A 14,575-nucleotide genomic window follows, 5' to 3' on the forward strand; every position below is an offset into this window, starting at 1 on the left:
ATGATATTATCTTAGGGCCATATCGCCCACCTGGATTTGGTACTGAACTGTCCTGCCTGCAGTCCTGATCTGTCCCACAAATGGGACACAATTTGACCTGAAACACTTGACTGCTTGGAATCCTTGGTTTTATAAGCATCTTTAAGTGTTGTGAGAAGGAATGACAACAATACAAAGTGATAAATGCTTATATATACAGCTCTGATAAAAATTAAGAGACCACTTCAGTTTCTGAATCAGTTTCTCTGATTGTGCTATTTATAGGCATATGTTTGAGTAGAATGATGCAGAGCTTTGGACCTCAAATAGTGAGAAAAGAATCATAAAGTTTCATAAAGTTTTAGGAGTTCAGAAATCAAATATTTCTTGAAATAACCCTGGTTTTTAATCACAGTTTTCATGCATCTTTACATGTTCTCCTCCACCAGTCTTGCACACTGTTTTTTGATTATTTTATGTCATTCCTGGTGCAAAAATTCAAGTAGTTCAGCTTGGTTTGATGGCTTGTGATTATCCATCTTCCTTTTGATTATATTTAAGAGGTTTTCAATTTAGTAAAATCAAAGATCAATGTAGTTGACCAGACAAGAAGTTGAAGTAAATTAAATAAATAGCATGTTTTAAATATTTGCATTTTTTAATAATTTATTTTATATTATTCATGGTATGTATTTGTTTTGTCTGTAGTCTGTCTACTCGCAGGTAAAAACAAAAGTCATTTGTTTGATACTATCAAATTAATTTAATACCCAAAACATTTTTTTTCCTTCTTCACATAATACGAATCTGGCAGCTGTTCTCTGTAAAATCTCATGATGAATAGACCAACATAAACGCTCACACAATGATCTTATTAAACCAGTACAAGATCATTTGTCATTATATTTTTTCAAAAAATCTAAATTGTATTACACTGCAGGCTTTTCTGAGTTTAGACGCGGTGGTGTTTTGGTTGGTGTGCAGACATTTTTTTTTTTTAAATCAATATTTTTTATTGATCATTTTCAACAACATCCTTGTCATGAGACATCAGTGGTTAAAGAGCTACAAGTTAGAAACCCTGGGTTTTTACTATGTATATAGTCTAAGATCTTTATTTGTCAAATGATGCAATCAAATCCCAGGTGGCATCCATCCAGAAAAAAAGCTGCAACAAAAAATGCTGCTTCACAATGTCATAAAGAACTGTGAAAAACTCAGGACTCAGGAACCACGAAGCCAGGCCAAACCTCATCTAACTGACCCACTGTTGAAAAATATACATTTCCAACACAATAGAAAAAAATAGCATGTTATTATACTGTATATGTTTCAGCATAAATCCCCACAGGACATTCTGGCAGCTCAGAGCAGTGTTTGTTTTAGAAGTCCCACAGGTCACTGGCAATGTGTTAAGTCCGTTAAGACTCAGGCCACAGAAGGTCGTGAACCCTGCTCCCACCGCTCCCTCTCAGTAGCCAGTGACACAGATAGCTGGAGAAATGACAACTATCTGCCACTATCTGCCCTGCCAATGCAAGGCCATGAGAGACACAGATATTTCTGATGGTGTTTCAGAAGTGTCTAGTTGAAATCTCTGAAGGTCAAAGGCCAAAAGAACTGCTGTTAGAGCTAAAAGGATATGTTGGATTTGTTTAATGTGGGCTTGAAACCCAAGGTGCACTTTGAGAGGACCTGTGTCTTTGTGTAGAAGTTGTGCTGCTCTATCTTCTGGGCCTGAACCCCGAAGTTCTAAAGTCCAGTGAACACAGGGCTGAGGACAGGGCAGCATACAGGTGTGTGGTGTTGAAGCACAAGCTATACACCGGGCTGCTGGTGGTGGAGGTGAGCTGGAACATCTGGAACAGTCACAGAGAGATGTGGAAAAAGTCAGTTTCAGTAGAACATATCATTACACAAATAAAAAACTTATTCCAGAATAATATGATCGCCTCCTTGTATCTACACTTACTGTCCATTTGATCTGCTCATCTGACCTTATAGGAACACTTTGTAGTTGTACAATTACAGTCTGTGGTCCATTTGTTTCTCTACACACTTTGTTAACCCCTTTTCTCCCTGTTCTTCAAGGGTCAGGACCCCACAGGATAGACCACCACAAAGCAGGAGTTATTTTGTGTGGTCAGTCTTTCTCAGATGGATAAATATTTAAGACCCAAAAAATTTAAGACCCAAAAATGTAGTCGTATTTTCTTTGGTAGAAAATAATTTGTTGTATTGAAAATCAAAACTTGCTAACCTGCTGTTAACATTACTATGTTATCTAGCTCACCGCTAACCTTAGTTCTCTCCCTGGTAACATATCTAACTCCCTGCTAACGTTACTATGTTGGCTAGCTCTCTGCTAACCTTAGTTCTCTCCCCGATAACGTAGCTAACTCGCTGCTAATGTTATTATGCTAGCATGGGAGCTAGCTCACTGCTAATGTTACTATGTTAGGTATTTCTCTGCTAACCTTAGTTCTCTCCGCAGTAGTGTAGCTAGATAACTCGCTGCTAACGTTAGTATGTTTGCTAGCTCACTGCTAATGTTAGCTAGCTCTCCGCTAGCCTTAGTTCTCTCCACAGGGATGTAGCTAGATAACTTGCTGCTAACGTTAGTATGTTAGCTAGCTGACCGCTAACGTTAGCTAGCTCTCCATTAGGTCTTTTTCCTGTAACATTAGCTAACTCACCGCTAAAGTTAACATGTGTTTTCCCACCGGCATTAAACGCACCGTCTGAAAATGTAATACCTACAGCAAATTTACAATAAATTTAAGACCCTAATTAACGTGATTTTAATTTAAGACATTTTAAGACTTTTTAAGAACCTGCAGGAACCGTGGATGACTTAAAGATGACCAACATAAACTGTCAGGCAACAGATGAGCTTCTATCTATGTAGTGACATCAACAAATATGGAGATGATTAGTAGGAGGATTGTCTAATACAGTGGAATATGACTGTACACAGTGTTTAAAAACTTCAGCATCACTGCTGTGTCCCACCACCCACATAATACCTGCTTTGTGGTCATTCTTTAGGGTCCTAACCATTGAAAAACAGTGTTATATGTACTGTAACTATAAAAACATACTTTCATACATGCTCCTATATAGTAAGTACAGATGGTAAAATATACAGTGAGTATAAAATCAAGGAGATGGTCATAATATATAATATTCAATATAATATTGGCTATGTATATACATGCTTTTACCTGCAAACAGCGAGTTTGCCTTTTGTCCCACAGGCGCACCACTCCATAATAGGAGGAGCCACTGGCAATCATGTGATTCTTATCAGTCTTGATACAGTAAAGTGCACTGTCATGGGGTTCCTCCCACTCCATCACGCACTTGCTGTAAAGAAAGAAGTAAATTAGTTTAATATGCAAATATGCACACTTGTTGAGTTTATCTAAACAGCTCTGCAATCAAAAATCCCTAACGTTTTTTTTTTTCCTTTTTTTGTTTTTTAAGTCAACAATCTGCAGTGAGTGAGCAAACCAGAGGCTGGAACTGCATTCATCCGTTCAGCACAGTCCATCTCACACTTGGCCAGTTCCTAAGCTCAGGGCCAAAGCCACTGTGGCTGCTTCTCTGTGGCAGCTTAAAGACAAGTATCTTATTTGAATTGTCAAGGATGAAACCTTGTTTACGGAAAGGGGCTCTCCTGTTTTAATGCAGGCTGAGAATAGAGGTGGGAAGGTTAGGGGAAATATCTGCGTGAGCACTAGGCCAATAGAGATCAATTCTCCATTAATGGCGGTAATGAATAAATCATGGGGAGGGATTGTGACTGGGGTGTGCGGCAGACATCAGGGCAGCAGGAGCATGCAGAGATGTCTGGACTAACACTCGGTGGGGTGTGTGTGCACCATGCATGTGGACACACACATACTCTTAGCGATCAATTCAGATTCTGACCTCCCAACCACCTACTGGTTGGGTTTAAAGAAATAGCTTTAGCTGCTTATATGAGCTCACTTTCAGCAATTGCCTTCAGGAAAGAATTAAAAACTTATAAATTTTCAGCTTTCTTTCTTGACACAAGCTGATTTTACCATTTTTTTTGGTTACACTTCACAAGAATTAACAGTACCTACGACAGTGATGAACATTGTTAAATGGTTAAATAATTAATGTCTCAATAATTAGTTGAGACATTCTGTCATATGTAATGTTAATTCACGTACTCTTCTTGTAAAGTGTTTCCAAGTTTTGAATAAAGAAAAAAAAACTGACACCTGCAAAGCTGCAGAAATGAATAGAAAAAGCTAGTATTCACCAGGGGTATAAGATTCTTAAAAAATAAAGTGAAGTATCATGAAATTAAGCTTTGTAATACTATACAGAGTTTTTATTTATTTAAAAGTTTACATGTAATGATTGGGGTCAGACAGACGTACATTTTGTAGTATGTTTAAATGGAGCGTATCTTCAGATTGAATAGTTCTGACAGTCTAAAAAATAATATTTATTTCCTGCATACAAGGGTGTTTTTTTAATATACCACGTAATTTTTTAAAATATTTTTCAAAAAAAAAAAAAAAACAGAACATATACACCTGTGCAGTTTATCCCACGTTACATGTTACAAGACAGTGGTTCATTTGATGTTGTGTTTAAACCCTGTCCACTAGGTAGCACTAGATAGCATTGTTGTGCTCTGTAGTTAGATTAAACTTTTATGATTGGATAAAATGTAACCTCTGCTTTTACTCTTACTACTTATCATTTTTCCCCCAAACATTTCATTGAAACATTCACAATATATGGTCTTGTTTACAGTATCTCAATATATTGCAATTTATTTAATCATAATTCTTGCCAATAGAAAGACATATATTGTATGGGCAGGTTCTTGGCAACACACAGCCGTAGTGTGCAGTGTGGACAATTAGAACAGTTCTTAGCAGTTCTAATAATAGAACGAGTCAAGAAAACCTAACAATTTGAGACAATAAAACAATATGTTGTCATTGTTCGTTTCACACTCACACCTGTCACAAACAATTAACACAGAGTATGTTTTTAACTACCCTCTTTAGACTGATGAGATGACAACCCACTCTGAGTCAGGACTGACCACATATTGGCCCCTGACTGGTCACACTGTGAATTATTGATATCTTAAGAGGGGACATTTGCCCCTCCCCAAACTCTCCAGGGCCCTCTTTCAATCACCTCTGATTTGTGTTACTTGACTGCCCATATGCGATTGTGAGGGTCCACCCCCCCCCATCCCTCCAAAGCCTGACAAGGGGCCCAGTCTGCCTCACAAGCAGCCCACTGATCCCCACAGCTCACCCCGTTGCCCTGGAGATGCACAGCGCCACATCAATATGGCCACCGACTGGTGCAGGCTTGGGTGGGTCAGAGTCCTACAGCGAGAGTCCCTCTCAAAGAGGGGGTCCCTTTCAGTCACCCACTGGAACAATTGTGTCCACAGAGCCAAGAGGAGACTCAGGCCTGGCTCCTTTTTTGTCTAAATGGTGCTCTATGCACAGGAGGGCTTATTAGATTAACTGAGAACACTAATCTTCCTCGCAAGCTCTCAGAGAGAGACCCACAAACTAACTTTATTACTCTCTCCCAACAAGCCTAGCTTTTTTCTGACAGCACTGAGCACTGCATGCGCTAAGTCCGATTTAACCTGTGATGCGGTCATGGAGTATTATTGCTGTTTAAGGCCCACTAATAATGCGATACAGCCAGCGGTCTAAAACAGATATAAACAAGTATAGCAGCTTTCATTGTTATCCTTTGCTATTTATTAAATCTGCTAAAATTTGCAACTATAACCTCTATTATCTGCTACACCTGTATCATACGGTTTATTACCAAAGACAATACATTTCCAGCACTTAAAAAAAAAAAGAGCAAAACTAGTGACCTCACAACATACTGCACCTACTGATGTCTATTATAAGTATGTTCTGAGTCTGCTTCCATAATGGTTGCAAAACCGACTAATTATGTATTTGTATTGGCCGATTGGAAGCCAAAACATGCAATCAGATGATATTACTCGAATTACCTTATTCCGAGAGCTGATCAAACTAGTTTTGAGCTTACAGTTCCAGCAACTACGCATGTTTGGGATATCTCAAGCACAGGTTGCTGTTGTTGCTTGTTTAATCGATGGATGAAACTTTAAACTTCTGTAATTTTGTTTCGTTTTTTTTATGAACTTACCACATGAAGGACAGGAAGTGAATACTTTTAACACTGCTAACTGGATACCACTCTCCAGAGTAGTGAGGTCCACATTTAACCACGGCTAAAGGTACATCAGCAACAGTTGGAAAACTGAAGCAATTGCATCCAAATTGATTGAGAATTTAGAGCTAGATAAGCAGCCTTTACAGCTGTGTTTCCACTTTGAGCTCCACAGTGCAGTTGGAATACGGAATTCATAGACTCTTTCAGCTGGTGTATGGAGTTTGACAGTGTTTTAAATGTGATGGATTTCAAAAAGTACAGTTCATCTTGCTCTTCAGAGGAAATGCAGAACATTGCAGAAGTCTGGCCCAATGATGCATTGCCAAATTTGATGGTAAAAGCTAATGTGACATCCTGCCCCACCCTCAATTGGTATTTGCAATCGACTGATTTTACTGCAGTCCTGATTATTCCATCTATAGTCTTTGTGTTTTTATGTACTTCTACTGCACTTGATAATTAGCCCTATGTTACAGATATCGGAGACAGATATGACACTGGAAACTGTACGGAATATATTTTTTTCCTTCTTTACTACACTCCCACTGCACGTACCTAGAGCAGACACGCAGATCCCAGTAGCGGATAAAGGTGTCATATCCACAGGTGAGGAGCTGGAAGGGCGACTCATACACAATATCCAACACACCTGCACCTCTGCGGAACCCGGAGCCGAGACAAGACACCAGGTGACACCTGGGAGAGAGGGAGGAGAAGAAAAAGCACGAGAAGTTACAGACTATACCACTTTCCAAACACCATGAAAGAAAGCAAAGGCATCAAAAATTACAAGGAGAGGCTTCAAAGTGGACTCCATCTCCAAAACAAGCTGTTACAAGGGATGTTGCTTTACACCTGCGTTTGTTTAACACATTGGATTCACTCCTAAAGGTTGTCTCAAGGTCTTATGTCTCAGTTAACACATTAGTGTGGACCAATTCATCAGTTGTCATTTCAGTCCCAATGCCTTCATTTGGCCGGTTAATCTCTCATTACCTCTAAATCCCACTATATTCCCATATTTCCAACATCCATAGAGCACACAAAGGATAAATTAAGTCCTAGGAGATGGAGGGAAAAAGTAAACACCTAGCTGAATGGCCTGAGAAAGCAGATTAGGAGTGGCGCTAGGCTCTATTCTTAGATGTGTATGGGAGAGAAAAAGGAGGGGAGAGAGAGAAGAGAGGGACCGAAGAGGAGAAAGAGAGATAGAGAGGGTGGGGGGGGGGGGGGGTCTTGGTGGTGTAGGAGGAGGAGGAGGAGGAGAAGGGGGGTGCCTGTGTTAGCACCACGCTCCTATGATCACAGGCTGAACAGGCCTGCTGCGCCCTCCTCGCCCCCAGCCCACGCTGCCGAAGCCAGATTATTGTAGAATAACAATTTCATTGTTGCCGTTTAATTCCCTCCATGACCGTGACTGTGTGCGACTTGTGGACCTTTGATACCTGGTCCCTAGCAACTATTTAGAGGATCCCAATGGCCATAGCGACCGCCCCCCACGTTTGGGGTCTCCTGCGAGCTTGTTCGCCAGGGGCAGACTGGTAATCCCCAACCTTCGCTCTGTGGGGACAAGGGGGGTCTTATTAGACACAGGCTCTTTAAAAGATAGGCCTCCAGAACTAAAGGCAAAGCCCCAGTGGGCCTAAACATAAACTGCCCCTTCGGCCCATGGGTGTCTGTGTTAAGCAAGAACCCAACACCCCAAGAATCTTTTACCCCTCACAGCTAAACCAGCAGATTATTAGGTACCTAGCACTGGAGGTAGAGGAGACACAGACCAAACAACAGAACCGGTCATCCCACGTCCAAAGAAAACAACACGCACTCCTTGGAGCAATTGCAGCAATTCACATTTTGCACAGTTTTATGAACTGCCTAAAGAAAATGTGTAAACTCGGGTCAATACGGCGCATCCGGTGTCTGCCTGGCCCTCTGCAAATGTCAAAGCGTGAAGCGAGAAAAACAAGCATCGTAAAAGAAGTCCTCACATCTGTGCTCTGATTTTAAAGCCAGTAATAGCACTGTTCCATGCAGAGGAGCAAACACCAGGATTCTTAAATTGTTAGGTCACAGGTTTTATGTGTGCCATTTTTTTCCTTGGGAGGACCTATGAAGATTACAGGATGGAGGATAACCATATAATCTTTCAAATTGCTGCATCTGCATGGCGGCCAGCCTTGTTCTTTCACAGCCAGCCCAGCATCTGATCTGACAGCGTCACAAAGTATGTCGGGAAAGCTCCGAGAGCTCTGCAAATGGCAGGTGAACTGCTCTGCTAGCTCTGTGATGATGATGACAGGGAAGAGAATTTGAGAATTTGACTAAAAAAAAAAGAGCTTTAGATTATGAAACAGCGGCTTTGGTTTGTACAGAATGTCACATTTAGGTCAAACACATACTCCTTTCTACTACATAACAGTGACAAACACCAGTAGGCTTGTGGTGGAAGCTTGTCTTGTTACGAATTGAAACTGACTCAATTATACAAGATAATAGAGCTGCATGATACATTTCTTTAGTATCGTCATTGAGATGTGCACAAACACAACGGTCACATTGCAGGACGAACAAAGTCACATAAAGCAAATTAAACCATACATTTTCCATGACATCTATATCAGAGAGAGATTAGGGCTGTCGAATATATTAATTTTACATTTTGGAACTAGGGCAGAACAATAACTCAGTATCACGGTAACTAATATTATTTTGAAAAACACATTTCCAATATTTCAATATACATTATTTACAGAATCAATTCGTGAGTGACGTTCATTACAGGGTGAATTACATGAACTGGCAAGAGTTCTTCAGTAGTTTGCAGGTACAAACTACAAATTGTGAGTATTATTGGGAGTTTACTTCTGTGGCTTTTAGCATTATTAACATTATTAACATAATAATTTTATTTTATTGACAGAGATTAATAAAAAGATTATGATATAAATTTCAGCCATATTGTCCAGACCTAGTTGTATTTCTGATTTCTAGAGAAATATGGTGAGTAAAATATCACAATACCATTTCATTAATCATAAATCAGGCCACACTTTTTTACAACATGCACCATGTAGTACAATCTCTCTCTTGCCTACAAACTCTCAAAAAAAAAACACAATCAACAATTAAAATCTATAGAAAATAGAATTGAATCTATAGTTGTAACTATCTGTTGGCACAATGAGAATATATTTACTTTTTTCCAATACCCAGGATAGAGTAACACACACAGAAGACATCCACAGGAAAGCCAAAGACCTTGCAGCTCTTCTGAACAAGCATAACCAAAGAGCAGAGAGGATTAGGGCTTTATCATGTCTTATTTGACTGCTTTGTGCCGCTTGCTGGGGGACACGTCTAATGTCCAGACTTGTGGGGGAGTTAAAAGGTCACACGCAGACAAGTTAGGGGCATTTGAGATGTGCAACCTGCTAAAGAGATCACACAGACAAAATTACCAGCAAATGCAGTGAGACAAACTAAGAGGGGAAAAAAGCTTTATATTCTAGGCTCTTTTTAAAGCACTCCTCAGAGACTGCTGACCTCCCCCTAATCCTCTTTGACCCCTGGATACATGTGAGCCAGAGCTGCAAAGCAGTAAAACTGCTAAACTTGTCTATATTTTTGTTATGTATGACAAGAACCGATATACTTTCAGCTGTATACATTTGCTGATTTAATGTTATGCTTCTTTTTGTTTCTATATCTTCTCCTAACAGTTCCAGAACAGTCTTAATAAAACAATGTGACAGGCAGTCCATCTGCTTTTATGTTCTGATATTGTACAAGGGCTGTTAAATACTAATTCAGCACTATAAAGAATGACATGTGTTAGTGATTAGTTGTGAGTTATGGTCTCAGGGCCATGAAGGAAAATGGGGGGGCTGGCCTCTTCAACAGTCCATACTTTCTCTTTGGCCATTTGGGGCCACACACACACACCTTCTGAAAGGGACCTTTAATGAATTGATGGATTCTGAAAAGGGGAGAGGCTGAGGACATTTCTTTGGGTATTGGAAGCACAGAAAAGGTCATTTTGCACTGACGCTCTTGTAAGGTTAAGTATAGAGGGTAAACTGGCACAGGGAAGCTATGGGAAACAGTCAGCACCCTGAAAGGATGTGAGACAGGTACATAAAGAGTCCTGCTGGGGTTTTCAGCGCCTAAAACAAACAGAAATTGCATTGCGCCGCCTGCTCGTCAGCCAATTTAGCCAGGAGTTGAAATAACCGCCAGCCAAGACGAAAGAAAGAAAAAAAAAAGAAAGCCCAGCATGGAATGTCAGGGGGCAGGACAATGGAGACTTTTAAATGTCACACGCGTTCTCTTAAAAAACAATGAGATTGCAATTTGTAAAACACAGCTCCTGCCAGATCCAGACATTTAACCCTCTCTTTCAGGGAAGAATGTGAGGAATTTCAGTGCAATTGTGCGTTTCTTTGATGGCTTTTCTCTCTGTTTATCCATGACCGAGGGCCTCATGAAAAGTTAGGGGTGCCTTTAAAGCACCACTTGTGTGGGACTCTGAGTGATCACAGGTCTCTGGGCCATACAGATGAGCAAGACAGAACAAGAACAAAAAGAAAGGAAGATTTCCAATCAAATATATCACCGTGAAATCATAGATCATAGAGGACATCTGTATTTTTTTACCATATTCAAAAAAGCGCTGCTCAAAAATATACAAAGACTATAATGCTTTGATGGGCGCTTTTTGCCCATGATTAAAACTAGGGCTGCACAATATATTTTTTCAGCATTGTTAATGCAATGTGCACAAAGTCAAATAAAAGATGTGCAATGTTACATTTTAATTTAATTTGAATACTTTTTTTGCTAATAACTCACATTCACATTCAATGTCATTTTCCATGACAAATATAAACCCTGAAACTTTGAATACACAGAGGACATTATTAATTTCAAAATACTGTACATCACAGAACAATCAGATATTGTATAGTACCGTATTTTTCACTCTATAAGGCGCACTTAAAATCCTTTAATTTTTCCAAAATTTGTTAGTGCTCCTTATAATCCAGTGCATCTTATGTATGAATTTTGCCGGTCAGGTTGTAAGGAGCAGTAAAGCCACTCTGCTAAAGTGCAGCATTACACAGAAGTTATAGTTTAGGTCTCCAGCACCAGGGCTGGAGTAGCATTAGCATTACCTGCTAACAGCTAGTTTCCTGTTCAAGGGTAAGTATTATTGGCCTGTAGCCTGCTTCTAATCCCGACTAGCACTGCTGGAGCGGCATTAGCATTACCTGCTAACGGTTAGCTACTAATACTCCATCCTTAGTGCTGGAGAAATTCGAGAATCTAAGCTTAGTGTAAATAAATGGAAGTGCTTTACTCACCCAAATAAACAGTTTTCAGGACAGAAATCTGAGTAGATTAACATCCAACGCTCGTTTGACTTTAAAAGAAAGTCTTCTTTTATTACAGTTTTGTTTACTCCACCACAACCCAGCGGCGTGACTTACTGTTTTAGAAGTTCCTTATTGTGTCTCTTAAAATGTGCCTTATAATCCGGTGTACCTTATGTATGAAAATAGACCAGACCATAGATGTTTGTTGATAGTGCGCCCTACAGTGCAAAAAATATGGTATATATATTTTTTTCCAGTAACGTGGAGCCCTAATGCAACGCAACATAATTCAATATTATTGTCTGATACCTAGGTCATTACATTTAGTGGAGACAGATGTATCACCATGTGTTTGTTTGTAAGCTAATCATTAGTTTTGTCTTTTTTATTTTGCTCACAGGATGGAGAAAAGAAAGCACAGTCTTTTCTAACTGACAGCAGGATCATCTTCATCTCTCTCACAGACACCCTCTCTGTTGCTCACTCCTTCTGTCATACCTCTTCAGTCTGTTTTCCCACCAGCTGGTCAGCTGCGCTGTTCAGGCATGAGGGTGCGAGTGATCTTGGCCTGTACATGTCTCCTGTATCATCCCCCTTTCCAGTCAACACGCACTGTTCAAAAAGGTGCCCCCATCTTTTGTGCGCACGTTAGAAAAATGTCAGGGGCACTTGTCTTCATCCGCAAAGTGGCCATTGAGGTAAGCAGATAAACAAAAGACAGGAATACAAGAGCGCCAAGTGTTGTAATCACACCCTCACAACGCACAGCTGTGTGGAACGCTTACATTTTAATAGGGAGTGCGTACTCACCGGCCTATGTCGCATGAGATAGCCGACTTAAAAAATGCACAGTCAGTGTGTTTAGTTGTTTACTCTCCTGATAAGGCCTAAGCTACTTGTTTGTACTGCAAAAATGCATGCAGTACCATATTTAGGAAAGCCTCTGGAATGACCCGGGTTTTTTCGTCACCAATGTGACTAAATTTAGGACAGCCGTGTCAGAATTATACAGGGGCGTTTAAGAGTGTGGCGACATTTAATTTGAGGGATGTATCTGAGCAGATCTTCTGTGGGGAGCGATCACACTCATTTTTGCTATGCCACAAGTGTTTTAGGAGGGAACGAAACTCATTTGCTGGAAAAACATTTTGCTTTAGCTCTGCCCAGTCTATAACTGTCTTACTAACAGCATGGAGACGTGACAGAAAGTGTGTGATAAAGCAAGGCTTGACACCATTAACATGATTTATTATTTACTGCACATGCAGTCAATCAGCCAAGACCTGTATGAGAATACACTGGAAATATACACAGACATGCCAAAAGTCATGGGATAGCAGTGTGTAAACTAATAATAAGGTTTTGCCTCAGGGTATGGCTTGAAAATGCCCACATCTGTTTTTATGGTCATGGTATGGCGACATGAGAATGAGGTGACATAGGTGCCTGGGTGGGTGCCTGATAGATGAGACTTTTGATTTCTAAAGTTCTGAAGGCATTTCACACATCTCGAACAACAATGTCACGTATGTATTGGGAATGTGTCAAAGAAGGCATTATCACCCACAGTGGGCAGTGCAGTGGGTGATAATGATATTGACCAGCAGCTTCTAGCTAGAACTGTCTGTAAAAACAAACAATGGATTTTTGGCATATACACTAATATTAAAACTTGAGGCTGAAACAGAAACTGAACACAATGAAACATTTAAAGGAAGGCTGAATACCGAGTGTGAAGTTTGGGCCTGCAGCCACTGCTGAAAAAAATCATAACATTAGAAGAATCACTGCCGTATGGCTTCAATAATCTAAGCCCTGTTTTTTTTGGTTATTAGGTTGAACGCTGAAAGTGCTGTGTTTTTTTTTTTTTTTTTACATTTTGGCTGGCACATATTTTTGATTTCCAAATATTCTGTGCATCCCTACACATCCAGTCACATCCACATTCAATGCGGGAGGCCCCATACACATATCCCACAGGTAACTGCAGTGTTCCTTAGCTTCCATGGGACAAGATTGTAGTCTATATCCCATTACATTAGGGATGCAACGATTAGTTGATATAATCGACAATGTTGATTATTTAAATTTGTCGACTACAAATTTCATTGTCGACTAATCCTTAATTTTAACAGTACTGCATTATACAAAGTGCTGGGGACAGAAGTGCAATGAGTGATGGGTAAATGGCTCACTCACATAGTTTACACTCAACTTCTGGAGTCTGTGTCTCCAAAAGTGCCCAAACATAACAGATTACACATTTAACCACTAAATATCAGTACTTTACAAGTTTAAACAACAACTAAGCCTCATGTTAAGCTGTTTCTATTGTTTTTAGAGATGGAGGACATCATTGACTAATCGACTAATCCAAAAAATAATCATTAGAGTAGTCTACAACCAAAATAATCATTAGTTGCAGCCCTATATTACGTATGAAATTTCAGTGTACAGTCACCCAATTAGAGTAAATGCACAGAACCAGCCAAACCTTTATTTACTTGGTTTAATAATGTACTAAAAGGCTAATGAACATGTGTTTAATATTTAAGATAAAACTGCAGCTACATCTAACGCTGTGAAATGTGTGTTGTTTCATAGATTAAAAAGTTAGTCAAATTGCACAAAATAAATAAATGCCCTGGATGCATTTTCATTGTTAGCCTAGTATGTTCTGTTGCAAACAAAGAACTTAAATTAAGCGCTGAGATACAAAATATTATAATAATACCAAGTTAAAAACATCTGATGTGATGTTTCGACAACAATCATCACCCCGTCTGTGTTGTGACCAACAGGCTGTAATATTGTTTGTGATCCCTGCTCTGACGTCTTGCCTTTATCAGCGCAACTGTAGCCGTGCTAATGTGTTTTTTCATGTTGGTAGTGGCTGTCTGAGGATTATGCTGGTGGTCTGTCTGGGAAATGTTTAAAAAGGCAGCCACAAAAACACGGACGCAGACACAGACACTCACACAGACACACATACA

At 39.8% G+C, this 14,575-nt stretch overlaps 1 protein-coding gene across 2 annotated transcripts in view; it reads right to left on the bottom strand.

Annotated features, from left to right (window-relative positions):
• Positions 1-966: 966 nt before the first annotated feature.
• The window catches only part of fbxw4 (F-box and WD repeat domain containing 4), a 36,059-nt gene continuing 22,450 nt past the window's right edge, over positions 967-14,575 (bottom strand). For both annotated transcript variants that reach the window (XM_022684716.2, XM_022684715.2), the window contains 3 exons: positions 6,766-6,906; positions 3,204-3,345; positions 967-1,838 (listed from right to left, as the gene is read on the bottom strand). In XM_022684716.2, coding sequence (XP_022540437.2) covers positions 1,704-1,838; positions 3,204-3,345; positions 6,766-6,906 — 418 coding nt within the window. In that variant the 3' untranslated portion in view covers positions 967-1,703. The remainder of the gene's footprint in view (positions 1,839-3,203; positions 3,346-6,765; positions 6,907-14,575) is intronic.

The sequence above is a fragment of the Astyanax mexicanus genome, chromosome 7, assembly GCF_023375975.1.
Source record: "Astyanax mexicanus isolate ESR-SI-001 chromosome 7, AstMex3_surface, whole genome shotgun sequence".
Classification (NCBI taxonomy): Eukaryota; Metazoa; Chordata; class Actinopteri; order Characiformes; family Acestrorhamphidae; genus Astyanax; species Astyanax mexicanus.